This window comes from Plecotus auritus, assembly GCF_963455305.1.
Source record: "Plecotus auritus genome assembly, chromosome: 1".
Lineage (NCBI taxonomy): Eukaryota > Metazoa > Chordata > Mammalia > Chiroptera > Vespertilionidae > Plecotus > Plecotus auritus.
The window spans coordinates 98,702,898-98,730,045 of record NC_137770.1 but is presented as its reverse complement, the minus strand read 5'-3'; the positions used below and the strand labels follow the sequence as shown (position 1 = coordinate 98,730,045).

The window sequence follows — 27,148 nt, the reverse complement described above, 5'->3', positions numbered from 1 at the left end:
CAACCCATGAACCAGAAGGTCATTGTTTGATTCCTGGTCAGGGCACATGCCTGGGTTGCATATGTCCAAAATATATAAGTATATTGGATTTGGTAGGGTGCATGCAGTAAGCAGCTGACCAATTATTCTCTCTCATCATTGATGTTTCTTTCTCTCTCTCCTCCCTTCCTCCTTCTGGAATCAATGACAACATATTTTTTTTAAAAAAGAGTTATCATAGCAAATGGGATACAAAGAAGTAAAAAGAAAAGTTTTTGATGCAGTCTTTTGGTTTTAAAAACCAGTTATCTTTAATTTTGAAGAATTTTTACACATACCCACATATATAATTTTATATAAATGTGATTGTATCATACATTTTGTGTTGTTTTCCTTTTTTTTTGTTTAGCTTTTCAGTTTTCCCCCCTCATCTATAACACCTTTTGCAACAAACTTTATTCATGCAAAGGAAGGTAAAATGTAAAGTAAAAGTCAATTTCACTTAAAAATTAGGGGGAACAAAGAGGCTTGCACTTAAAATTAGTAAGTAAATTAATAAATAAAACAAAATAAAAGAATAAGAAAAAAGGTGACTCTTAAAATCAATATAGACGTTCTAAACATTGATTATTTCCTTAATACTGGTCACAGAAGCATAATCTGGATTTGTACAAATTTAGGGACAAAAACCTATTATCACTGGGAATATAATAAAAGGAGTTCGACAGAAACCCCAGCAGAATGAATCTGGACAAGCAACGGCTCCTCTACTGCACTGACATGGTGATACAAAAAGGAGAATGAACTAATTTGTACATGGAAGCAGAAATTGTGCAACTGTTTGGAGGAAAGAATGAGTGGGGTCAAAAGAGGGAACCCTAAAGGAGAGAGTTTGAGATGTATTTAAATTAACTGGAAAATTTCTGTGGGACTTCAGGCCTGCTGCTTCTCAAGCTGACCTTGCTCAGGTTGGTGTTAAGTATTAAATCATCTATTTATATGTCTGTTCCACCCGTAAATATTTGTACATTGAAACCCTGGTTGGGAAACATGGAGGCTCACTCTCTGATCTTTATGAGCTGACCTGGGGTTGGACTTCTCCAGACAGCCTTAGATTAGCTTCATCCTAGAGGCTGAGCCCACACAGTAGGCATATGTATTCTTCTATATGCACACGGTTTGATTTCTGATTGTTTTATTTACATTGAATTATATTGTACATACTTTATACTCCTTTATGAATCTTGCTTTTCTTATACCAGTCAGCTGATATTCTTTTTTAAATTAAATTTATTGGTGTAACATTGGTTAATAGCATGATAAAGGTTTCATGTGTACCATTCTATAGTACATCATCCGTATATTACATCACATGCTTACTACCCAAACCTAGTCATCTTCTGACACCATATGATATAGTTCTAGTTGTTTTTTTATTGACTACATAATATCCTGTGTGTGAACACAACATAATTTATTCACTACTGTGCAGATTTTTGCCTCCTCAGAACAATGAGTTTCTGAATGCATGTCCCTATACCCAGACATGATGCAGGGGCTTTGGTTTCTAAGTGCAATCAAAGGAAATTTCAGAAGCCTTCAGCTCCAACAACATGTAGGCAAGCAAAAGGACCACACACCACAAGTATGTCCATCCCTTTCCCAGCAGGAGTCAAGAGCAAACTTTCCCTGGGGACCATACTAACCCTAACCTGCCCTGGGTCTTCCACCTCTATCATCAGGGAGGTAAGAGCTCTGAATGGGATTCTAGTCACACTGGGTCCTGAGATGTAGACAGTGGAGACCAGAGCCTCTAGCCAAATCTCCTAGGAGAGGCAGTGTGAGGAAGAAAAACAAACAAAAATAAAACTTATTTTAATAGTGATTTTGAAGGGGAGTTTCATGTTTGTTTTTGTGGGGTTGGTGTTTTGTTTCTGTGGCCCCCCCCTCCCTCACCCCCACACCATCATCGGCCTAATCTGATGGAAACCAGTGTGACTAGTGGATTTGTAGGAAACAAGAGCAAAAAAGTATTGAGCCAGTTCACATGGGCTCTTGCAGGCCTTTCTTGGCTTTTGCAGGATCCGGCTTTTATTCTGAGCGCAAAGAGAAGCTACTGAAGGGTTCTGGGCAGAGGAGTGAAATAATCTGGCATGTTTTAAGAGGATCACTATGGCTGCTGTGTTGAAAATCCGTCATAAAGGAGTAAAGAACAGAAGCAAGAAGACCAGAAGGCTGCTGCAATAGTCCTAATGAGAAACGACAGGGTCTTGGTTAGTGGTTGAGGAGTGGAAAGGGATATCTATTTTGAAAGGCAGAGACAACAGTGTTTTTCTCCGGAAAGTCAGATACGGTTGGAGTCAGCTAAGACTTCCTGTTTATTATATTGTTTGAATTTGTTACATAAAGGATATGCTACATTTTTAAATTCAAATAACATATAAATCTAAACAAAATCTAAAGGAAAGCATGAGTGAGTAGGATCCCATTTTATGCACAAATTCCATTCCACAAACCCATCTCTCTCTCTCTCTCTCTCTCTCTCTCTCTCTCTCTCTCTCTCTCTCTCTCTCTCACACACACACACACACACACACACAACTGATAGGCTCCCAAATGTTAATGGCAGTTATCCCTAAAGAATGAAATCATCGGTAGTTTTAAATTTATCTGTTTAAATTTATCTGTGACTATATACAAGTAAAAGTATTATATGCAACAAATATGTGTTGCTTTTGTAATTAGGAAAAAATGTATTTTTTAAAAAGAAAATGAAAGACAAAAAGTCATACCTCATCAATACAGTCTTTATAACTGGGCAATTATAGTTAACTATATCTACTTAATATTTATTGCTTATAAATGCATTAGCCACTGCAATTATCTGAAAAAACACATAAACATATTTTAAATTATATTAAACAAATATCCAGAAATTTAAAACTTTTTAAAAAATCAAGGTTCTCAAACCTTAAATACCTTATTGTAAGTTTCTGCTAGACACATATAGCTTTGAATATATGAAGGTTCAAGTTTAAGAGCCTCAGAAAAATACCAAGTGGCGTCAGTGTAGTTATCTAGGTGTAGCAGATCTATGATGCCAATATTTATATAAGCCAAAGTAACAGTTCTAAAAAAATGAGAAAGCAAAATCTTGTTAGACATTTTAATTACTCCAATGTTCTTCAGTTATGAATGAACCTAATGAAATACATCTATTTATAGCAGGTTTCTTTTAATGCTTTACTAAAGCAAAGTAAGTTAACTAAATACTCTCTGTTAGAAATTATAAACACCTGTATAAAATCCTTAGCAGGGAATGAACATTTGTTGAGTTTGGGCCAGGAACAGAATTCCTAAGGTCTGACTTAGCAGTACTTTACTCTTCCTTGATTTAATCTTGAATTACAAGCTTAGTTTTCCTCAATTCAAAAGTTTCTGGGCCCTCAGCAGGTGGCTCAGTGGGTTGGAGTGTCCTCCTGTATACCAAAAGGTTGCTGGTTTGATTCCCAGTTAAGGCATATACGTAGGTTGCAGGTTCGATCCCCAGTTGGGGTGCAACCAATTGATGCTTCTCTTTCACATCAATGTTTCTTTTAAAACATACACATAAACATATCCATCCATCCTTGGGGGAGGATTTAAAAAAAAAGGTTTTGCCTCGGGTTCTATTATATTCGCCATGAGTAACAATGAGAAATAATGATAGTCTCAAGGCTTGTGGTTAAATATCCTCTCCACATAGGTATTAACCCAGCTTCTTTTCTAGAGCAAATAAATGTTTTCTCTCTGAGAGTAAAACAATTTTCAGTATGTAAATGACCTTAGAAATTACCTATTCAATTCCCGTGTTTCAAAATGAGGAAACCACACATCCTACAGCCCAACTTCATGGAAGCCCTGTCCCCTTACCTAAAAGATGCCAAAGTTCTTATTGCCCATGTTTCAGCTTTTTACAACTGAAACTCTTGTCTTTCCATTTCTGGCTCAAAAATATCCAAAAGAAAATCACTGTGGCTATTATGGAGCCATACTCCATGACTTTCCTGGACAAGTGCAAAATTTGCCTTATTGATAAGCTAAGTAAACAATACTTATGCCTGGTGGTTAGCATGGAATCCCCATGCTTTATTACTCTTTCTGACATCTTCCATTTGAATAAATGTTTCATTGGGGAAAGGGAGGAATATTTAATTAAATCTTTATAGCTTAACTTTCTGACTAGTGTATATAGCTTTCAGTCTGTGTTCCTTCCTTATACACACTAGTTCTAAATGTTATTGGCTTTTTTTCCTTTTGTTTTACTAAGTAAAATGAAGTCAGAAGTTCTAAATAGAGGTTTCCTTCTATTGAGTTGTGTGTTGTGCATAGCAATGATATATCAAGCAGAATATTTTCTCACTAGAGGTCCAGTGCACCCTCAGCCCAGCCTGCACCCTCTCCAATCCGGGACCCCTCAGGGATGTTCCGACTGCCAGTTTAGGCCTGATCTGGGACTGCTGGCTCCTAACTGCTCACCTGCCCTCCTGCCTGATTGCCCCTAACTGCCCCCCGCTGCTGGCCTGGTCACCCCCAAATGCCCTGCCTGTCAGCCTAGTCACCCTCAGCTGCCCTCCTGGCAGCCTGGTCTCCCCTAACTGCCCCCTTGCTGGCCTGGTAGGCCCCAACTGCCCTCCCCCGCCAGCCTGGTTACCCCTAACTGCCCCCCACCAGCCTGGTCGCCCCTTACTGCCCCCCATGCCAGCCTGGTCACCCCCAACTGACCCCCCTGCCAGCCCAGTCACCCCTCACTGCCCCCCTCTGCTGTCCTTGTTGCCCCTCACTGCCCCCCCCCCGCCTGCCTGATCACCCCCAACTGCCTCCCCTGTGGGCTTAGTCACCCCATGCAACCTGCTGTTCGGTCGTTTGGTCGCCCCTCACTAACCCCCCTGCTGGCCTAGTCACCCCACGCAGCCTGTTAGGTCATCCATTCGGTTGCAATGATCACTTAGGCTTTTACATATGTAGATTATTTTAAAACTTGATGACAGTGTTACATAAAGTTAACTTTAAAAAGCTCTAACCTGGGCACCTCCAACCTGCTTTTAAAAAACTTGTGGGGTTTATTTTGTCATTCATGGATTTAATTCCTCATAAACCCATTCAATCTCTAAAGTTTTCAAAACCATCTGAGGCAAAACAGATGTTAACAACAGGTCTTATTTTAGAAGTAATCTTATTTTTAGAAGTAATATTCTAATTCTAGCATAACTGCATAATTATATCATTTTTTACCAAGTTATTAATGATGAGGGGGAAAAGCTTTTTCTTTCATTGTTTATTAAAAATTTTACACAAAAAGGATATTAGTAAAAATGGAAAGGAAAACCTACCTTTCTAAAGAAATAACAGTTTCAAAGTCACAAATTGCCAGCAACCAAAGTTTTAGATCTGCATAGAGTATGCCCCGATGTAGGAAACAACCAAGATTCTCATAGCCATCATTTATGAGAGCTTAAAAATAAAAACATATCTCTTATTTATGTTTTGAACAAACATATCTGAGCTATATTTTAGTCTATACCCTTCCTACTTCTTTTTTTTTAACATTATATAAAGGAAAACATGTATACAATGAGTGTACTTATTTGAAGAGTACAAAATAGTATTCATTTAAAATGTATTTGTTTGTGAGTATCAATGTGGTTCTCATGGTTCACAAACTCATTAGAGCTGGAAAAATCCTGGTGGAAATCTATGATAGGCCCCTCACTTTATAGGTGAAGAGATTAGGGTCCAGTGGGATGGGCTGGGTACACTGACCATGGTTGTGATGTAAATCAAGGGCAAAGATGGGCCTAGAATCTAAATGCTATCTTCCAATTCATTTCAGTGGATTGCCGTCAGTGGATTCCGATTCATTTCAGTGGATTGCAGCCATTACCCTTGATGACCAAAGAACAGGCCCTAGTGCAAGTGCAGACTGGGCACACAGCAGAGTTCCAGCTGACACACATAAAGGGTTGGTGCTCAAAGAGACTTCTCCAATGGAAGCAGAACTTGGAGTTAAGGCACATAATGACTCTGCATGTCCCAGATAACAGAAACATCAGGCAAAAGAGCCTCCTCTAAATACTCCAGGTTTGTGGCTCTCATCAGTAACCAGTCTAAGGGTCATCTCACGTCTCCCCGTTTACTGATTCCCCTTCCACTTTCAAAAACATGCTACTGAATTAGATGGGTTTTCCACACTGTTTGATCTATGTCTTCTAAGCTTCTCAGCTAAGAAGGGAAAGTTTTATCAAAAAAAATGTGCATTGTGCTCACAGTCTGGGACACAAATATTCACAGTACTAGATTTTGGAAAGTATACCTAGTACAAAAAAGAAAAAAAAAAAAAAAGCTCATATAGATTAAGTAAATAATCACTTGAAGGAAAGCTGACTGTCCAGTTCACAGTATGATTGGCTAGCAAGGAGAAAGTGGGTTGCAGTTTTGGTGGTTGCTCTAGAAAAATGGAAAAATTCTTCCTAATGAAACAATTATTAGAATCACTTAACTTCTCTGTACCTGGGTTCTCTCATCAGTAAAATAGGAATTATACTGATACCCCCGTCACAGCATTATTTTGAATATTAATTGAGACACTCTATATATAGCACTTAGAATAATGCTTTACAAATAAAAAATGTCCAATAAATGTTAGATGTTATTATTAGCTTAAAAAAAAACACCCAGAAGATCCTTTTTGATTGTGGAAGAGAAAACTCTTTATGCTAGACTAGGAAAGTATTATGGCCCAAATCAAGCTGGTCTGTCCTGAATAATTAAATGTCAAGGATTTTATATTATTGTGATAGCTTAGAAAAGAGGGGGTGAGAAGCCCAAAATATGGAGAAGAGGGGAACATAAGAAAGGGGCCTTCAGAGGCCAGGGTGGAAGGGGTTCAGCCAGATGGCAGATGGACAGAGCTGACAGAGTTAGATAAACTTACAGAAATAAGGGTGTTTGACCTTCACAATTAAATTGTCTATGCTAACTTTATCCTTTGAACCCTAAAATGTTCAGTAACAGACAGTGGCCACAAGAAATAAGTGGATAAGCAACAACAACAAAAATGCAGAATCAGAGGGCAAAAATTAGCTACAAAGATTATAGGAGAATTAAACAGGAATCCGAAGCCCTCTCTTCCAAGAAATCCCAGAAATAGAAGGAAGGACACTAGACTCCTCTCAACACGTAGAGTGAGATTTGAGTTATTTTATTTTTATATTTATGGAAAGGGTAATGTCAGAAAGTAAATGGATTTAGAGACATCAAGTAACAATCACCTTAGATTGCCTGCCTTGAGAAGCTCTGTATTGCTTTGTGAGTCTAGTCTTCTCTTAATCTTTGGAGATAGCCTCATCTAGGATTCTAGCACTTTGCACCCAGGTGACCATAATCATGTTTGGAGGGTTGGGTGGAGTTTGCTAGTTAGGATGGGCTAATTTATTCAGATGGGGATTGTTTCTTGAGCACTTACTCTATGCCCAGATTGTGCTGGGCATATTCATACACCAAGAATGCACTGATAATAGGGTAAGGAGGAAATGGCTGTTCCCATCCTCTTATTGAAGATTCTCCAAGCCCATTTTTAGTTTAAGGATTAAAAAATTCTGAATTGGACTAATCCATGGGCTTGGCTTATGTAGTAAGACATAGCCCACCAGGATAATTCACTACTATTTAGCAAGCTGACTAGGAAATAAATCTTAAATTTCCAGAAATATCCTCAGGACTCAAGATGTAGAAAGGTATTTCTTTGGTATGATATTCTCTTTTTGCCACAATTATACACCCGGGTAAATACATATATACTCACATACATTAAAAGTGCATATTAGAAACATTTTTAGTTAAACTATTGTAGCTTATAAATATATATGAACATATATAAATTAATACATAGGTATATATATATAACTATATAATCTATACTAATAAAAGGGTAATATGCTAATTACACCAGCCAACCAGACATCTTCCAGACGTCTGACGTCCTTCCGGACAAAGCCATGGTGGCAGGGGCCGAGGCAGAGGTGGTTAGGGGCAATCAGGCTGGCAGGGGCGTGGTTAGGCCGCTATCAGGCCAGCAGGCAGAGGCAGTTAGGGGCAATCAGGCAGGCAGGCAGGCGAGTGGTTAGGAGCCAGCGGTCCTGGATTGTGAGAGGGATGTCCGAGGGGTCCCAGATTGGAGAGGGTGCAGGCTGGGCTGAGGAACACCCTTCCCACCCCCATGCATGAATTTCGTGCACTGGGCCTCTAGTAATATACATATTATATTAATCATCCTTTATATGTGCAGTTGAAAATGAAGTACCTGAAACACTATAATCCTGTAGTGCTCTAAAAGGGTTACTCTTTCTAAATAAGCAGCCTCTATAATAAAATGCTAGCCAGTTATTAGGATCCAAGTGAATTGCAACAGAAAAATCTTGAGTTGCTTGCTTATAAAACTGCCGTTTAAAATATGCTCTCCCTCGGTATGTCCTAGAAAGAGAAAAGAAGTTCATCTTAACATGTATTGCAGAACAGATATTTTCTCTTTTTGGCAAACCTATACAATTAATTTCATATTTAAAAATTTGTGATTGAAAATGGGCAACTGATCTAAATAGACACTTTTCGAAAGAAGACAGAAGAAAGGCCAAGAGACATATGGAAACCTGCTCAAAGTCACTAATCATGAGAGAGATGCAAATAAAAACAACAATGCAGTACCATCTCACACCTGTCAGAATGGCTATTATCAACAAATCAACAAAAGACAAGTGCTGGTGAGGATGTGGAGAAGAAGGAACCCTCGTGCACTGCTGGTGGGAGTGCTGACTGGTGCAGCCACTGTGGAGAACAGTATGGAGTTTCCTCAAAAAACTGAAAATGGAACTCCCATTTGACCCAGTGATCCCACTTCTAGGAATATATCCCAAGAAACTAGAAACATGAATCAGAAAGGATATATGCACCCCTATGTTCATAGCAGCACAATTTACCATAGCTAAGATTTGGAAACAGCCTAAGTGCCCATCAGCAGATGAGTGGATTACAAAACTGTGGTACATCTACACAATGGAATACTACGCTGTGGTAAAAAAGAAGGAGTTCTTACCATTTGCAACAACATGGATGGAGATGGAGAGCATTATGCTAAGTGAAATAAGCCAGGCAGAGAAAGATAAATATCATATGATCTCACTCATTTGTGGAATATAATGAACAACATAAACTGATGAACAAAAATAGATCCAGAGACAGAGAAATATCAATCAGAACATCAAACCTCAGGGAAGGTAGGGGATGGTGGGGATAAGAGGGAGAGATCAACCAAAGGACTTATATGCATGCATATAAGCCTAATCAATGGACACAGACAACAGGGGGGTGGGGGCATAAATGGAAGGTGGGGGGGCAATAGGGGAATAAGGACACATATGTAATACTTTAATCAATAAAGAAATTTTAAAAAAGTTTGTGAATGGCCCTGACCAGGTATCTCAATGGTTAGAGCATCATCCTGATTGGCCAAGGTTGCCGGTTCAGGGCACATGCAAGAATCAACTAATGAATGCATGAATAAGTAGAACAACAAACCTCTCTCTATAACTCTCTCTTTCTCTCTCTCATTAAAATAAATTAATAGTGATTATTTCTCCTTGATTTCTAAGAAAGATTGATCATAATGTTAATAGCAAAAGGGATATAAACTTTTTATAAATAAATAAATTATACTTTATTGTATATAATAATATGCTTATTAATAATATGCTCCATATTAATTATTTTATTACTAATATTATTATATTTCTTATATGTATCAGAGAGGTGTATCAATAAACATAAGTATCAGATTTAAACATTTTTATTATTTTTGAGTACCCAAAATGTAAGGCCCTAAATTATACAAGATCATTTTGTAGAAAAATCAAATAATCCATTTTGAACAAAATGGGCATCATTGTCACTGGGTAGAATTATTATGGTACTTTCCCTTGACATTGAAGATATGCCCACGTAAATGGGAAGCTGCTCTACATGAATAAGAGCTATTACATCAGTTGCGTGAATTGGATTCTATCTGCAATAACTTTGACTCTAATTTCAAAATTATCATTATTATTGACTTATACTCAAAATTATCACAACTATATCATTTTCTGAAAATCCCATCTTTAATCATTTAATGTAAAGCAAATCAGCTTTTAGAAATAAAGGTAAAACAGGAGGAATAGCTAGTCTGCTCTGAAGAAAATAAATCCAGGGAGAATATAAAAGATGCTAAAAAAAGGTTATATTAGGAAAACAATAGCATTTGGAGAAGAGAATGCAGCCAGGTCCTGGTCAGTGTGGCTTAGTTGGTTGGGGGATCGTCCCATACATCAAAAGGTGGTGAGTTCGATTCCTGGTCAGAGCACACATGGGAGGCAGTTGATCTATGTTTCTCATAGTTATGTTTCAATCTCTCTCTTTCAATTCCTCTCTCTAAAAATCAATTTTAAAAAATAAAAAGATATAGCCAGTATATTGGTAGACTAGTAACAGAGGTCTTTCAAAAGCACTAAGCACCTGACAGCCAGGATATTTTATCCTAGAGCAAAATATTTTTTTTACCTAAACTTTAAGACATGTTGGAGAGATTAAAAATGGCAGTGGAGTAAATGGAAACTACATTGACACTCTCCTAGGACCACACAGGAAATACAACTAAAATACAGAGAAAAACACCCTGAAAAATCTACTGAAGACTAACTGATAACCTAGGACGGAAAGCGAAGACCGCATAAGAGACTTGTATGAAGTGCAGAGATGGAGATGTGAAAGGGGTGGCCAGGCTCCCACAGACAGCAGCTGAAGGTCCAGAGGGATATCTCAGCTGTGAGGAGTTCCCACCGAGAACTATGGGGTCTTAAATCCCAAGGTGGGCTCCCCAACCCAGAGCACCAGAACTGAGAAAGATGAGCACATAACACCTGTCTGTAAAAAGCAGCAGGCACCCTCTTAAAGGACCAATTAAAATTTCATGTGTAGCCACTCACCTTGGGCTCTGGCAGAGGGACGAGAGAGTGAATTGGAGCTGTGTAAGGAGAATCTTGGGTTGGGGTCTCTGGGATTGGAGCTTGGAGGGCAAACACCTGGTTTCTTGGGCTAAGTCTTTCCTCACTCTGCAGAGGACATTTTTCTTGGATGAATCTTGCTATCCAGGTGGTTTTGGCTTGGGTGAAAGGCAGTTGTCACACCTGTTTGGATGACCCCACCCTGAGGTCAATAGCTTGAGGCCAACCAAGGCTGATAACAATCAAACTGCAGGCAGAGGTGGATCTCTGGAGACTTTGAGTCTTTGCCTGGGGCTAGGAAAAGCAGACACTGGTGCACATCTTGGTCCTTTCCCAAGGCATCCAGTCCCAACAGAGGGAGCCACTAGCTGTGGATTGCTGACCGCCACAAACTGGATACTCGGAGCCAGTCAGAACCAACACCTAACATTGTCGGGCACTACAGGCTTGGAGTCATAGCAGATCTACCTAAGGCACAGACACAAACCCAAACAGGCAGCCCAAATGGGGGGACAAAAAAAAAATAATTAAAAAAACAAGAAAGAACAAGAGAATTCTCCAGAAGAAGAGATAAATGAAAATGAGATAAGAAATGTATCTGATATAAGTTCAGAATAATGATGGCAAAGATGTTCAAGAGTATGAGAAAAGATATAGTAACTATGAAAAGAGAACAAAAAATGAGAGGAAACAAAGAATGACACAGGACTAATAAAGAACACATAGGAAGGAATAGACAGATTAGGGGAAGCTGAGGATCAGATCAGTGAATTAGAAGATTGGGTAGGAAAAATCACTCAATCAGAGAACCAAAAAGAAAAACAATTAAAAAACCATCTGAAATTTTAAAAAAGACCCTGAATAGCCACTGCAATTCTGAGAAAGAAGAACAAAGTTGGAGGGATCACAATACCAGATATCAAGCTATATTACAAAGGCACTCTTCTCAAAACTATCTGGTAGTGGCACAAGGACATATAGACCAATGGAACAGAAGAGAGAACGCAGAAATTGACCCAAGCCATTATGCTCAATTAATATTTGACAAAGGATGCAAGAACATACAATTGACAGTCTCTTCAATAAATGGTGTTGGGAAAATTGGACAGATACATGCAAAAAAAAAAATGAAACTAGATCACCAACTTACACCATACACAAAAATAAACTCAAAATGGTTAAAAGACTTAAATGTAAGATGGGAAACCATAAAAGTCTTAGAAGACTCCATATGAAGCAAAATATCAGATATATATATCGGTAAAATATCTTTACCAACACAGCTCCTAGGGCAATGGAAACAAGGGAGAAAATAAACAAATGGGACTACATCAAAATAAAAAGCTTCTGCACAGCAAAAGAAACTATCAACAGAACAACAAGAAAGCCCACTGCATGGAAGAACATATTCGCCAATGCTATCTATACTAATAAAAGGGTAATATGCTAATTAGACCGGACGTCCTTCCTGACAAATCCAGGGGCATAGCCAGCCTGCAAACCACCCATGGCCCCTTGCCCAGGCCATCCTGCCCCCTAGTGGGGACCCCAACCCCGATCGGGGGCGTGGCTGGCCTACAAACTATCCCAGGCTCCTCACCCAGGCCTCCGGTCTCATCCCACAACAAGGACCTCCTACCCCAATTGTGGGTGTGGCCAGTCTGAAAAGTACCCCAGGCCCCTTGCCCAGGCCGGCCCCACCCCCATGCAGGGACCCCCACCCTGATCAGGGGCATGGCTGGCCTGCAAACTGCCCCAGACTCCTCACCCAGACCAGCCCACCCCCAGTGGGAACCCCAACCCCGATCGGGGGCATGGCTGGCCTACAAACTGCCCAGACTCCTCGCCAGGCTGACCCCCACCCCAATCTGAAGCCCCCTTCAGGTTAGGCCAGCCGGCCCCCACCCATGCACCAGGCCTCTATCCTATATAATAAAAAGGATAATATGCAAATTGACCCTAATGGCAGAATGACCAGAACGACCACTGGACCAGTGACTATGAGGCGCATTGACCACCTCTTGGTCTCTTTCCCCAGCCAGCAGACTCTGATTGCCTAATGGCCACCCGCTGCAGGGGTGTGGCTGGCAAGCGGGCGGGAACAGCCAACCTCTTAGTCCCCTCCCCCGGCCATCAGGCACTGATCCCCCGATGGCAAACGGGAAACTGGGGGTGGGTAGCGGTGGGGGGTAGGGCCAGCTGCAGGCAGCTGGGGAAGATGGCCCTGATCGCAGGCCAGACCTAGGGACTGTGCCCGCGCACAAATTTCGTGTACCGGGCCTCAAGTCCTATATAATAAAAGGGTAATGTGCAAATCGACCAAATGGTGGAATGACCATTTGCTATGATGCACACTGACCACCAGGGGGCACATGATCAACACAGGAGCTGCCCCCTGGTGGTCAGTGCGCTCCCATAAGGGGAGCACTACTCAGCCAGAAGCTGGGCTCATGGTTTATGGCTGGTGAGCACAGCGGTGGCACGAGGAGTGGACCTAAGCTGTCAGTTGGACATCCCCCAAGGGCTCCCGGACTGCAAGAGGGTGTAGGCCGGGCTGAAGCGCCCCCCTTCCCCCCCACCGCCCCAAGTGCATGAATCTTGTGCACCAGGTCTCTAGTCTCAGATAAGGGTTTAATCTCCAAAATTTACAGGGAACTCATACAACTTAACAAAAGGAAGATAAACAATCTATTAAAAAAATGGGCAAAGGACCTAAATAGATACTTTTTGAAAGAGGACATACAGAAGGCCACGAGACATATGAAAACATGCTCAAAGTCACTAGTCATCCAAGAGATGCAAATCAAAATGACAATGCGGTATCATCTCACACCTGTCAGAATGGCTATCAACAAATCAGCAAATGACAAGTGCTGGCAAGGATGTGGAGAAAAAGGAACCCTCTGTACTGCTGGTGGGAATGCAGACTGGTGCAGCCACTGTGGAGAACAGTATGGAGTTTCCTCAAAAAGTTAAAAATGGAACTCCCATTTGACCCAGTAATCCCACTCCTAAGACTATATCCCAAGAAACCAGAAACAGCAATCAGAAAGGATATATGCACCCTTATGTTCATAGCAGCACAATTTACCATAGCTAAGATTTGGAAACAGCCTAAGTGCCCATCAGCAATATGAGTGGATTAAAAAACTGTGGTACATCTACACAATGGAATACTATGTCGCTATAAAAAAGAAGGAACTTTTAACATTTGCAACAACATGGATGGAACTGGAGAATATTATGCTAAGCGAAATAAGCCAGTCAGAGAAAGATAAATATCACATGATCTCACTCATATGTGGGATATAATGATCAACATAATTTGATGAATAAGAATAGATCGATCTAGAGACAAATGGTAGGCGGGAGGGTTAGAGAGCAACCAAAGGACTTGTATGCATGCATATTAGCATAACCAATGGACACAGACACTGGGGCGGTGGGGGCTTGCTCAGGGTGGGAATGGCTGCGGGGGGGTCATTTGGGGAAAAAGGAGACATATGTAAAACTTTAGACAATAAAAAAAAAAAGAAAGAATAAAAACATAAGCCAATACATTAAAAATTAATAATGTAACTAGTATTTATTTCTTTATTTTTATAGTTCATTTTTAAAGATTTTATTTTTATTCTTTTTTTCTCTTTTTTGATTTATTTTTACTTTTTAAATTCTTTATTGGCGAAAGTTTTATGTATGTCTCCTTTTTTCCCCATTGACCTCTCCAGGCCTGCTTCCACCCCACAGCACATGCATGTAACTGGTATTTAGAAAATGCTAATGAAACTAAATTTATGCCTTATTAAATTAAATTAACCACTACTGTTAGGGTATAGTAAAGATTTTCTTCACTGAGGTCGCTGAAAATAGATACATATTTTTAAAGGGCTGTCTGATGTATTTCAAGCAATTTTCTTTCCTGAGAATGTATTTCAAAAAATACTATAATTTCAAAAATTACATGTAAAATAATTCTTACCTTGCTTGAGAATTTTGGGGATCTATGTTTAACAAGGCTGTAAAATCCTGTATGGCTGCATTCCAGTTTTCATTTTCATAGTAAAACATTCCACGCTTCAATAATGCGGCTGTTCTTTTGGGATCATAAAAAATGCACTACATGGGGAGGGGTGTTAGGTTGGAGGGGAGACACAAAATCACATCACATAATGGGGAAAAGACAAACAAGAAAACATATGAATGTGGAAATTAAATGGACTACAGCCACATTTTAAACTTCAGATTATATAAAAGCAAAGTACTGCAGATGCAAAAATTTTTAGATTTGCACTTAAAAATCATGTCTTTAGGAAATCCACTTATCATCAAGTTCTAGAAAGAGGAGGTTTTCTGAAAGAGAACTAAAATGGCATATACAAGCAACAAGGCTTTACCCCACTGAAATTTTTACAGATAAAATTTCATAAGTGAATTGTTTAATTTGTGTTATATTGGCTCTATCGATTTTACCTCAGCATTTTATCCCAATTAAAGATAATACATATTAGACTGATTATCTACATATTAGACTGAATACCCCAAAGCTGATTCTACCAAATAAAATATGGATTAATCTAATCCCTAAAATTGTAAAAACAAATGAATTGGTATTGGCATGATTCATTCATTTCATATTGACATATAGGCCAAATCATTGTATACTCAGTTATGAAGCTCCTCACCATTGATACCGGGGGTGGCGGGAATGAAGCATAAAAATTATCAAGTATTTTTAAAATAGGGAAACAAAAAAAAACTAAAGATTTTGAAGTTTGTTTGACCTTATGTTACTTCATTAGTCAATTTTTAAACTATTGGTGCCAGATGGAAGAAATGAACAAAATAGATAATCTAATGATTTCAATATCTTCAAAAGAAAATATTGAAAAGATTTTATTCAAGACCAATGGTTATCAAACTTATAATCTCTTGAAGCAAAAATGATGTCAAGTATATGGCTAACCATCAAGGATTAAGAAACATGGCAGTTGGGAAAATGAAAAGATAAATTATTTAAATAACTTGTAAATTCACAACTGTACTAAGAACTAAGAATTTAGAGTTAAAAATCAGGAGATCAAGGTTAAAATTATTCTGCATTCAGTGGAATATTTAGCGTGATTATATAGAGTCTCAATGTACAATTCAGCCAAAAGTTCACTTCCTGAAGGGAATTCCCTGATATCCCATACCAAATGCAAATTACTCCCCCATCTTTTTATTTTCTTTATAGGAGTTACCATCATTTGTAATTATATATTTACCTATGTATTTATTTCTTTAATCTCTGTCCTTTAAACTATAGGCTCCATATAAGCAGGAAGCATGTCTATTTTATTCATGAAGATTTATTCACTACATTATAGAATGCCTTAGTCAATAAATATTTGTGAATGAACGAGTGAGTGAGCGAGTGAACACAGCTTCTTTAGAAGCAGATGGGTTTGCTGCAGAAGAGAATCAGCTGTGTCTCAATAGTTTAGTGGAAAATGGTTTTCTCTATTGTTTAAAGGTAAGAAGCAATTTTCAAAGGTTTCCTAGAAAAGTCAACCCCCCCTCAGGATTGACTCAAATCTCCAAAACTCAACTCTTTGATTAAATCCATTCATTCACTAATAATAATAGTTTTAAATATTTGACATAGTAGTAATATTAATTCCAGTATGAATGCCCTAGGTCCTAACCTATAATAAATTAATTTTGATTATACATTTGGCTATAATATTAGGACAAGAATATTATAAACTAAAACATATAAATAATGGCAACATTATATGTGATACAACTTACTGTAGAAAAGTCATCAATGGCCAGCAATTTGTTTGTTAATTCATACATCTCACCCCTCCTGAAATATATATCAGCATCCATGGGCTTCAACTTGATTGCCTGGGTATAATTTAGAATTGCCAGAGTAACATCTTTTCTTTTCCTGAAAATTTCTGCCTTTGACAAATATGCCTCTAAAGAAAATATAAAATGAACAATTTAGTTTTACAGTCCTTTTAAAGGGAAAATTTTAAAGATTAATCCCTCTTTCTCCAAAAATCTAGTCTTAGAATATTATACTTTCTTAACCATTTAATGCAAGGAGTTTGTGGGGTGTTTTTCCTCCCAAAAATAAAAATTTTTTCTCAAAGTCTGTACAAATATTCATTTATGGTTAAAAGCATTTTCAATTTCAATTGAAGTAATAAAAATTAACTATTACTTTTTTTTAAATATATTTTATTGATTTTTCACAGAGAGGAAGGGAGAGGGACAGAGAGTTAGAAACATCGATGAGAGAGAAACATCGATCAGCTGCCTCCTGCACACCTCCCACTGGGGATGTGCCCACAACCAAGGTACATGCCCCTGACCGGAATCGAACCCGGGACCTTTTAGTCCGCAGGCTGATGCTCTATCCACTGAGCCAAACCGGTTTCGGCAACTATTACTTTTTTGAATGTCTGAAATATTTCATAATCTTTTAGTGTTTCTAGTAAAGTTAGATTTTGGTGGCATAAAATTTTATGCAGTTTTAAGCTCATGATACATTCTAGGGATATGTGGTGGATGCTGGGAAATGGAGATGAGTATGACATTTTCTCATTCCCAAAAAGTTTCATGGTCAGTAGTTCGAGTTGGTTAGAATCCTATCTAATAAAAGAGTGATGTGCAAATTGACTGTCACTCCAACACACAAGATGGCTGCCCCCATGTGGACACAAGATGGCTGCCACAGATGGCCAGCAGGGGAAGGCAGTTGGGAGGGACCAGGCCTGCAAGGGAGGGCAGTTGCGGACAATCAAGCCTGCAGGGGAGGGCAGTTAGGGGTGACCAGGCCTGCAAGGGAGGGCAGTTAGGGGTGACCAGGCCTGCAGGGGAGAGCAGTTAGGGGCAATTGGGCTCGCAGGGGAGCAGTTAGGCATCAATCAGGCTGGCAGGGGAGTGGTTATGGGGTGATCATGCTGGCAGGTAGAAGCGGTTAGGGGCAATCAGGAAGGCAGGCAGGCGAGCAGTTGGGAGCCAGCAGTCCTGGATTGTGAGAGGGATGGCCGACTGCCCGGGCAGTTGGACATCCCTCGAGAGATCCCAGATTGGAGAGGGTGCAGGCTGGGCTGAGGGACACACACCACCTTGCACGAATTTTGTGCACCGGGCCTCTAGTATGTTACATAAGGTCAAATGTGTAGATTTCATCCAACCAAAAAGTCCTAGGAACACTACAATCTAATTCAGAGATTTGTGGTTAAGAAAAGACTTGTGGATCACTTCTATAGCTAAAAATTTTTAAAGACATATTTTTCTTGTGGGATACACAGTAAGCAACCAATTTATTGTAATGTATACCAAAAACATTCACATTTCAAACCCTTATTTTGAAAATAATGTAGGATCATATGAGTCTGAAATTTATGTCTAGTAAATTTAACTTAGGAGTGTCACAACCTGTTCAGAGACCTCAGTCTATTGATTTATGTATCTTTATAATACCATTAAATGACCACAGATTAGGTAAAGATATAATTAATATAACTGTCTGCACAGACAACCCACCTGCATTATTTTTATTATATTTAGTTATATAATTCAGGTCATCCAAAGCTTCATTAAATTTGTCTTGGAAAAGATAAATGAGATGTCGGTGCCAATAGGCATTGAGAAACAGTGGTTCCAAGAATATAGCCTAGAAAATATATGTATAAATTCAATTAAAGTTGATTTACTAAAGGAAAATATACTATCAGATTTCAAGCACTATTGATCCCACTGGCTTTGTATGTGTATGATATAAAATAGTACCTCCCAATCTGTCAAACAAAATCTAGTACTTTTGATATTTATTATTTGAAAATGTCAATAAATATAATTTTACAATCCGAAAGGTACACTACAAATTGTTTAAAATTTTAGTAAAAATTACTATATAATTATATGCAAGTTTAAATTGTTAACATAGTCATTTTGATTAAATAAACTTACTTCCTGTAGATCATCCATGGCACTCTGTAATTTCCCCAGTTTCCTATACAGAGCGCCACGCCTACAATATGAAAATGCAGAATATGTTTTCTTATTATTTAGCTCTTTAGTCAAGATCTTCACTTCAGATTCATAATGTTTAATGACTTCTGGAGGAAGATCACACTTCAAAGAATCATTGAGTTCTAGTTTTGGCGGTTCTTTCTCTTTGACAGGAAAGTCTTTCTGAACAATTATTTTAACAACTTTCTCTTTTCTGGTTGTCTTCTGAGATATTTGCTTAGAGAATATATCAAGAACCCATGTTCGAAGGTCACTATTTTCTGGAATTCCTCCCTTACTTTGGGCAAATTTTTCAAAATCTAAACATGAAGGCAGGCTGGGGCACCGAAATTGACGTTCATATAAAGGCAGTTTGAGCAAATATTTCTTCTGTTCCAGAAGGATTCCATGAGACATTGACCTAGGTTTTAAAGAGTGATCTTTTTAATTTACAGAAATATAATTATTTCTATAATCAATAAATCAACTCAACCATAAACAAAATTACTATTTCTCTGTTGTTCACCAAAGTCACCCAGAGACTTGTTAAACACAGATTTCTGGTGGTGTATTAGCTGGAATTGATGGTCACAATGACCAAAATAAACCACAGGGACAGAACGGTAATCACAGTATTTTAACTCACAAGGATCTGTGGCAATAACTAAATGAGATAGATGGGCAGCCCGCTAAGATGTTCTTTGACTTACTATTTATCTAAGAACACCTAGAAGGTTTTCACCTCTAGGTGAAACCTCTTACCCAACTTTCAGACCTAAGCCAGTTCACAGTCCAAAACCACTTACCTGACAAGGAGGCCAGGCCCCATTGAGGAAGGATCTTACTATGTGGCCAAGATACACAGGGTGTCCCAAAAAATGTATACACACTTTAACAACTAGTAGCTCAATTTTGAAAATGAAATGTATTTTAATAAACACTGTCTTTATAATTATTTAAAGTGTGCGGGTACATTTTTGGGACACCCTATATTTAATGAATTATTCCCCAAAAGCTTCCAAAGATGTGGGAAAGAGTAAATACCCAAACCTTCTGGGGCTTATTAGATACTGGCTCTAAACTTATACTGATCTACAGATACCCACTATGGATGCCACTGAAATCCATCAATGAAATTAGGGAATTAAGAAGGCCAAGTGGTAGAAAGAATCTTGGCCTGAAACCACCTAACAGTGGATCTAATGAGACATGGGACCATCCTGTGATAATTCCCCTAGTCCCAGAATGTGTAGTGGCAATAAATCAACTTAATAACTAAATAAGGTGTACTCTGAGGGAGATAATGGTAATAAAGTTTAAATGAAAATCTCTGGATCTGACCCATTCCATCCCATATCATCCACCAACATAGTATACTAAAAGCAATACTTGACCATCAGGAAAATTATAGATTAATGGTACTTAGGGATATAATCCATCTCCTACTTGTAGAAAAAAAATCTGCCTGTCTTGGGTGTGTAGCAGAGCAAGACAGGCCAAGAAAACTAGGATTGAAACCACAGATTCATTTTCAGGACCAGGTCAAGTTTGGAAGTGCTAGCCAAGTTTGGGAGGTAGCCAAGAATGAATGTGTCTAAACAAGCTTAAAGAGCTGATATAAAATGGTAAGAAAGATATTTCTGTATTAACCAAGTTAAGGTTAGTGAAAGAAAGATCTCAACCTATAAAAATAACAAATTTTTGAAGTTGTTTCATAAACTTGTTTTAAAATAACAATTATTTCATACTACAATTCTGTGGTAATTTAATGTAAGATTTTTTTAAAAAGAAAGTAGGAAAGCTGTACTAATGTATTATCTTAGATCAATACTCCCATAGTTTGTTTTATTGCCTCTACCTCTGCCTATACAAATTTCAAATTTAGTTATTAAAAAGCAAATCAATTTCTTTATTTTTTTAAAATACATTCTTATTGATTTCAGAGAGGAAAGGAGAGTATGAGAGAGAGAGGAACATCAATGATGAGAGGGAATCATTAATCATCTCTCTCCTGCACAGTCCCCAATGTGGGATCGAGCCCACAACCTGAGCATGTGCCCTGATAGGGAATTGAACCATGACATCAACTACTGAGCCTGCCGGTTGGGCAAAAAGCAAATAAATCTATTTAAATGGTTAAACTTTATAATCAAAATGACAAAGGGCCAGGAAGCAGGAAAACATCCCACCGAAGCAGCGTTGAATCTGCTAATATCCTTTATAGATAGAAGTCACTTCAGTCATGGCAAAATGGTGCTGTGTAGTATCCTTTCTAGGATGGTGAAGATTCATAATACTTTGAAAAGAGAAAATGTATCAAAAATGTATAAGCAATCTTCTGATTTGTCAACATAGAAAAACCTAGCTAAAGTCTTCTAAAGATGATCTAACAAAAAACCTTCCAGATATATTTGTTGCAGGGTAAACAAACATTAAGTAGTGCGCAGAGAACTTGGTACTTGAATGGCGTTCTCCACTAGGGTTGATCTCTACTCTACTTACACCTACATAGGGTTATCCCCCAGCCTCCAGTCTTCTAAGGGACAATAAGTCACCACACTAAAATATAATGGACGCTTTTCAGAACTAGCATTTATAAAGTGAACAAAACATTTGTGACTCTCCTATCATCAGGAAAGTCTTTACTTTTCAAAAGGGCATAAGTTTAATGAAGTATTTGTTGCAACTTGGGGACACTAAAAGAAAACAAAGCCCACAGCTTTTTGGAAACTATTTTGACAATGTCTGGGTCATAAGAAAGTTATGTCCTGAACACTTAAGTATTAACATACCTGGACTTTCAGTTGTCGTTAATTTAGGTCCCTCCATATTTCTAAACAAGATACTATTACTTCCGAGGTGGAAGAAAAAGTATTTCTTTGTGTTGATCTCTGAATTAGGGCTCATAACATACAAAAAAAAATTTGTCTATCTGATTTATTACTCAATTCAATAGTTCAAAAAAATTTTAAATGTTCAACTCCAGCAATCTATTTTGGCTTTTGAATGGATATTTGTTTGGAGCAGTGGTTGGGTTTTGGTCCTAAATCACTTCAGAAAAATAACTTAGTAGATTTTATTTCTTTCCTCTAAAAGATTTCATTTAGCCATCAAATTGACTTAGTCTCCTTCGTGCCCTTTTATCAGCCCCACGTTCAATGAGTGTGATTATAAAGTTAAAGCCAAAACCACAATGCATTTCTTAAATATAACAATTATTGATTAAACAAGACCTGCTTAGAACTTTCGGAGGCTTGGATAACTCGGTCAACACAGTTGAAAGTTTAGAGAATTTCAATGCTTTCTTCCATTTCATCTTCCTTTTCTTGGGGTAAACAATGTAACTAATGCCAGCTTTTCTAGATGCTTCAATGAGAGAAAGAGACAGATTTCTCATACTGTGACTGTCCTCCAGGGTATCTAAGATGTTATCTATATTTTCTTTCACAGGGGTGGTTTCCTCAGTTTCATTTTGCTCAATCTTCTGACGATGCTCCAACTCCTTAGCTTTCTGAAACAGCACCTCTTTTATACTGCTTTCCATGTCATTCTTAACCTCTAATGGAGCTATGGTATCCTCCTTCCTCAGTTCAACTGCAGAATTTATTCTCTTATTAATGAGGAAACAAAGAGGCAGAAAAAAATAAAATCAATTTAGTTGATGTATATTTAAAATTAATTCAATTACAATTACTATTAATGTAGTTTGGTCACTATTGAAAAAATTTAAAATCATGTATTCTTGATGTTTTTAAAAAGTCAGTTTATAAAGTTAATAATTGGGATGTAATGTGCAGCATTATAGCATCAAATACTGTCTTGCATATTTGAAAGTTAAGAAAGTAGATCTTAAAAATTCTCACCACAAGAAAATAATGTATAACTATGTGGTAATGGATGTTAACTAGACTTACTGTGGTGATTATTTCACAATATATACAAATATCAAATAATTATTGTATACCTGAAACTAATATGTTAAATGTCAATAAAATAAATTTTAAGAGTAGTGTCAGTGGCCAGGGATACAAAACAGAGGAATCAACGAGTCAATAAGAAAGAAGAATATCAGAAATATAATAAGAAGCAGGATAAAGTTAGGCAGATTACAAGCAAGTTAGAAGCAACTGATGTGGAGAATCAAGAAAGCTATCAGATTTTTCTGGGAGAGAGGAGGGGGCGTGGAAACACCTTGGAGCTAGGGGTCAATGCCACTGAAGATAAGAACCAGCTGCTCAGAAATGCCTATGAATTCTTGGCAAAGAGGAAGTCCATTTCATTTGGTAAGAAGAGGTGTGGGTTTAAAGTACTAGCTCTACCATTTAGCACTTTCTGACCTTTGCTTTGTTCTAAAATGTGAGCCTGATGCAAGTGTAGGTCAATATTGTAAGTCAGTGGTCGGCAAACTCATTAGTCCACAGAGCCAAATATCAACAGTACAATGATTGAAATTTCTTCTGAGAGCCAAATTTTTTAAACTTAAACTTGTGGAAGAGCCACACTCAAGGGGCCAAAGAGCTGCATGTGGCTCGCAAGCCGCAGTTTGCCGATCACGGTTGTAAGTGATTTGATTTATAATATACCAGGTAAAGTCAAACTATGACTATGAGACACTTCCAAGTGCTACTGAAAATCTTAACTTGGAATCACCAACCACAATCATACATGCGCTACCAGATACACACTCAAACCCAAACTTTCAGTCAACTCTGGATGAAATAACTAGCCACATATTTCAGGAAAACAAAAAAGCATAGGTGGTGATTATTACTAGTAAGATAAATATTTCTTTTGAATAATAAAAACTGAAAAATTATCATACCTTTAATTGTGAAGATGGTGTGCTGCAATATTTTGGGATATTATCATATGATAAAGATTTTCTTGGGGAACAAATCTGAAATAATAAAATGGTAATTAGGCCCTGGCAAGGTAACTCAGTTGGTTAGAGTGTCATCCCAATATGCCAAGGTTGTAGGTTTGACCCCCCATTAAGGTACATACAAGAAGCAACCAATGAATGCATAAATAAGTGGAACAATAAATGGATAGTTTTTTCTCTCTCAATCTCTGTTTCTCTTTCTTCCGTCCTCTTTCTCTCTAAAATCAATCAATAAAGAAAAATTAAAAGGGTAATTATACACTGGCTGTAGATACTATGTGTTAAACTAAAATATATGACAGTTGACTATTGGTAACTGCTTAGGTAAGTTAACAAAATGCAGAAAGACTGATTAAGTAAAGTTCTTACTGATTTTGAAGTCATTTAATTGACAGAGAAGAGCAGAACTTAAAATTCATTCATTGATTTCAAATTCTTTTTTAAATTTACCTAGTTAGTACATGCTCTGTATAAAGTGCTATGTGCATTTTTCCAGTTGGCATAAGTGGCACAGGTGTGTGTGAATGTGCCATGGATATGCTGAGCCATTAATCCCCTTAGCCCTGAAGTTGTGATTGTGGAACCTGGAGCAACTACTGTCCCATGAACACTCACCTCTAATCATGAGTAACCTCAACCTTCTACTCCACAGGACCACACAAATGTTATCACTTATTATCACTTACTATTATATTAAAAGAGTTGGGAAGTATATCAGTATGTTCCATGAACTCGACCAGTATAATGGTGGAAACAGACATAAAGAAATAACTATAATCCAAATTGGCTGTGGCAATGACTGTGAGATGGCATAAATCAGGTGTGAAAAAAACCAAGAGAGAGAGAGGTCAATTCTGAATGGAAAAGAACCTTAACAGACTGGCTTAAAGAGGTAGGTAGCATCAGGGTTGGTTGTGAAAGGCAGTGACATTTCTATGGACTGAGAAGGGATTGCGAACATCCCAGGCCAATGGAACAGCCTACTAGTAAACACGAACCTAGAAGTGTCGAAGTGCTGGGATTTGGTCCCCACAGACTCTGGTGCAGACAGAGTACAGTTACATAGAGGCTACATGGAGGCAGAAGTATACTAGGAAGTAGGATAGAAAATATAGTTGAGGCCAGGTTATGAGACTTAGTTAAGCACTCTAACTTTATTTGGTAGGTGGAATATTTCAGTTTGTTAAGACATAAGTAACATAAACTTACCTGTGTTTTAAGAATATATAGCAGGGGCAAGAAAGAGGATAGATTGGAAGAAGCAGCTACTAAAAATGGGAATTATATGACAGATAGGTATAGGTACTGCTACTACAGTAGTCTAGAAAAGTGCAAATGGCATTTCAAACTAGAAAGTGTCATTTGTTGCTTCAATTATTTTGTATGTGATGGTCGCTGCTCTAGGTGTTATGGATAAAACAGTGAACAAGAATGATATGACCCCAGGCTGATGAGGAAAACAAAGATCAAACATACATAAGGACAAACTTTAGTAAATGCTATAAGGAAAATAGCAAGAGAGTAATCTATATTAAATAGAAACGTTATCCCCTCAAAAAAATGTATTACCTGACTATATGGGAAGAGGCATGAACACATAGTCCAGTTAACTGACTAGAATAGGGATTTGATTTGTCCCATGGGACTAAGACTCTCTACTGTGTAACACTTAGCTTCCCAAGATACCATCCAAGGGGAGTAGAGGGCTGAAGGCACTAATGAGAGAAAAGTAACTGTTTCTTGCTTGTCCCCATAGCATTCAGGAAACTTATTAGACCAATTATATAAAGTTTTACCTTTCCTCTTCTCTCAATCACTATCTCTTTCCTCCACAATTGTATTATTTAATTCACTTACTTGGACACACTGTAGTGAAAAAGATGAGCACAAGTCTAATCACAATTTAGAGAATTCAGTTTTACTCTGCTTCATGGCCATGAACAATTCCCCATTATAAAAACACTTATAATCATGTTCCTTTGATCATTGAGGACCTAGACAAGAAGTGGTAAATGACTACAAAACCAGAAGTTTTAGAAATTTTAGGAAAACTCACAGCAGATACCCTGCCATTGATTAGTAAATAACATCTTCTGGGTGTCATAAAGACAACATGTTTGAAAAAGAGAAAATGTGCTCTCAACAAAGACACCAGCAAATGTTGTGAGGCATTTTCTGGATTGGGGAAGCACCAATAAATCATTTCAGCATTTCTAGAAATATTATCTGAGCTATAAGCAAATAAAGCTACCAACCTACAATTCAGAATCAAAAGTATACATACCCTCAGACTTCTGCTATGCTGACTTAAAGCAATGACACTTTCCTTGCTTTCAGATAAAAATTTTTCAATTAAAATTCTACTTGCTTGAACACTCTGTGGTAAAAAGATGACAGTTTTAAATTATATAGTGAAATACTTTAAAAAGCCTATGATAAAATAAAGTAAAAAGCGTATGATCACTGTCACTCTAAAAAACAGCATTATTACCAAAAGAGAAATGTATGGAAAGGGTAGAATTGCAGGAAACATTCACTAGAGTTGCATCAAAGTCCAGCTACAACTTTAGTATTTGGCCAAAACCCTCAATTTGGCTTCAGCATTAGCCGTTAGTCAAGTGGATAAACCTACGTTATTTCTGGCAACCCTAATCTTAGGAGCAATCCATGATCCTGTGATCTCACAGGTTAGCATTGAATCTATGCAGCATGTCAACAGCAGGATTACGAATAAAACATATCATTTGAATCAACTCTCAATGTTACTATTGACTGTGAATTACAAGTAAGCATTCTAAATGTTAAACTAAATGAAAATCTCCTTATAAGTCAAAGTCTATTTGAATTTTTATATATGCACATTTATTGTTGTATGGGTAAACTGCTGCAGTGATTATAATTATTATTAAGTGTGCTATTTCTCTATCCTGTAATCAGCAATTTAGATATGGAGAAACAAACAATACTTATTCCATTCATTCAAAAAACACTTATTCAATAGAAAATCAGCTTTAAAAAGCACCATGTAATTATCACTAAGAATGAAACAGATATGGAGAAGGCTATGGGTAACTTAGAATCACCAAGTATTTATTTTTTTGTACATCCTCTTTTGTTGTATTTTAAAAAGTAGTTAGAGCACATTGTAAGAAAATTACCAGATACAGCAAAAAGAGACTTAGGTTATTTTATCATTATTCTTCAA

General features: G+C 37.8%; 1 protein-coding gene across 1 annotated transcript in view; it reads right to left on the bottom strand.

The window, feature by feature from the left end:
* The window catches only part of TTC6 (tetratricopeptide repeat domain 6), a gene marked incomplete at its 5' end in the record, with an annotated part of 255,488 nt that overhangs the window by 45,712 nt on the left and 182,628 nt on the right, over positions 1–27,148 (bottom strand). Inside the window, 8 exons of the mRNA XM_080653529.1 lie at positions 2,959–3,109; positions 5,352–5,472; positions 8,321–8,490; positions 15,031–15,167; positions 16,842–17,014; positions 18,594–18,723; positions 19,020–19,482; positions 22,295–22,671. Coding sequence (XP_080509655.1) covers positions 2,959–3,109; positions 5,352–5,472; positions 8,321–8,490; positions 15,031–15,167; positions 16,842–17,014; positions 18,594–18,723; positions 19,020–19,482; positions 22,295–22,671 — 1,722 coding nt within the window. The remainder of the gene's footprint in view (positions 1–2,958; positions 3,110–5,351; positions 5,473–8,320; positions 8,491–15,030; positions 15,168–16,841; positions 17,015–18,593; positions 18,724–19,019; positions 19,483–22,294; positions 22,672–27,148) is intronic.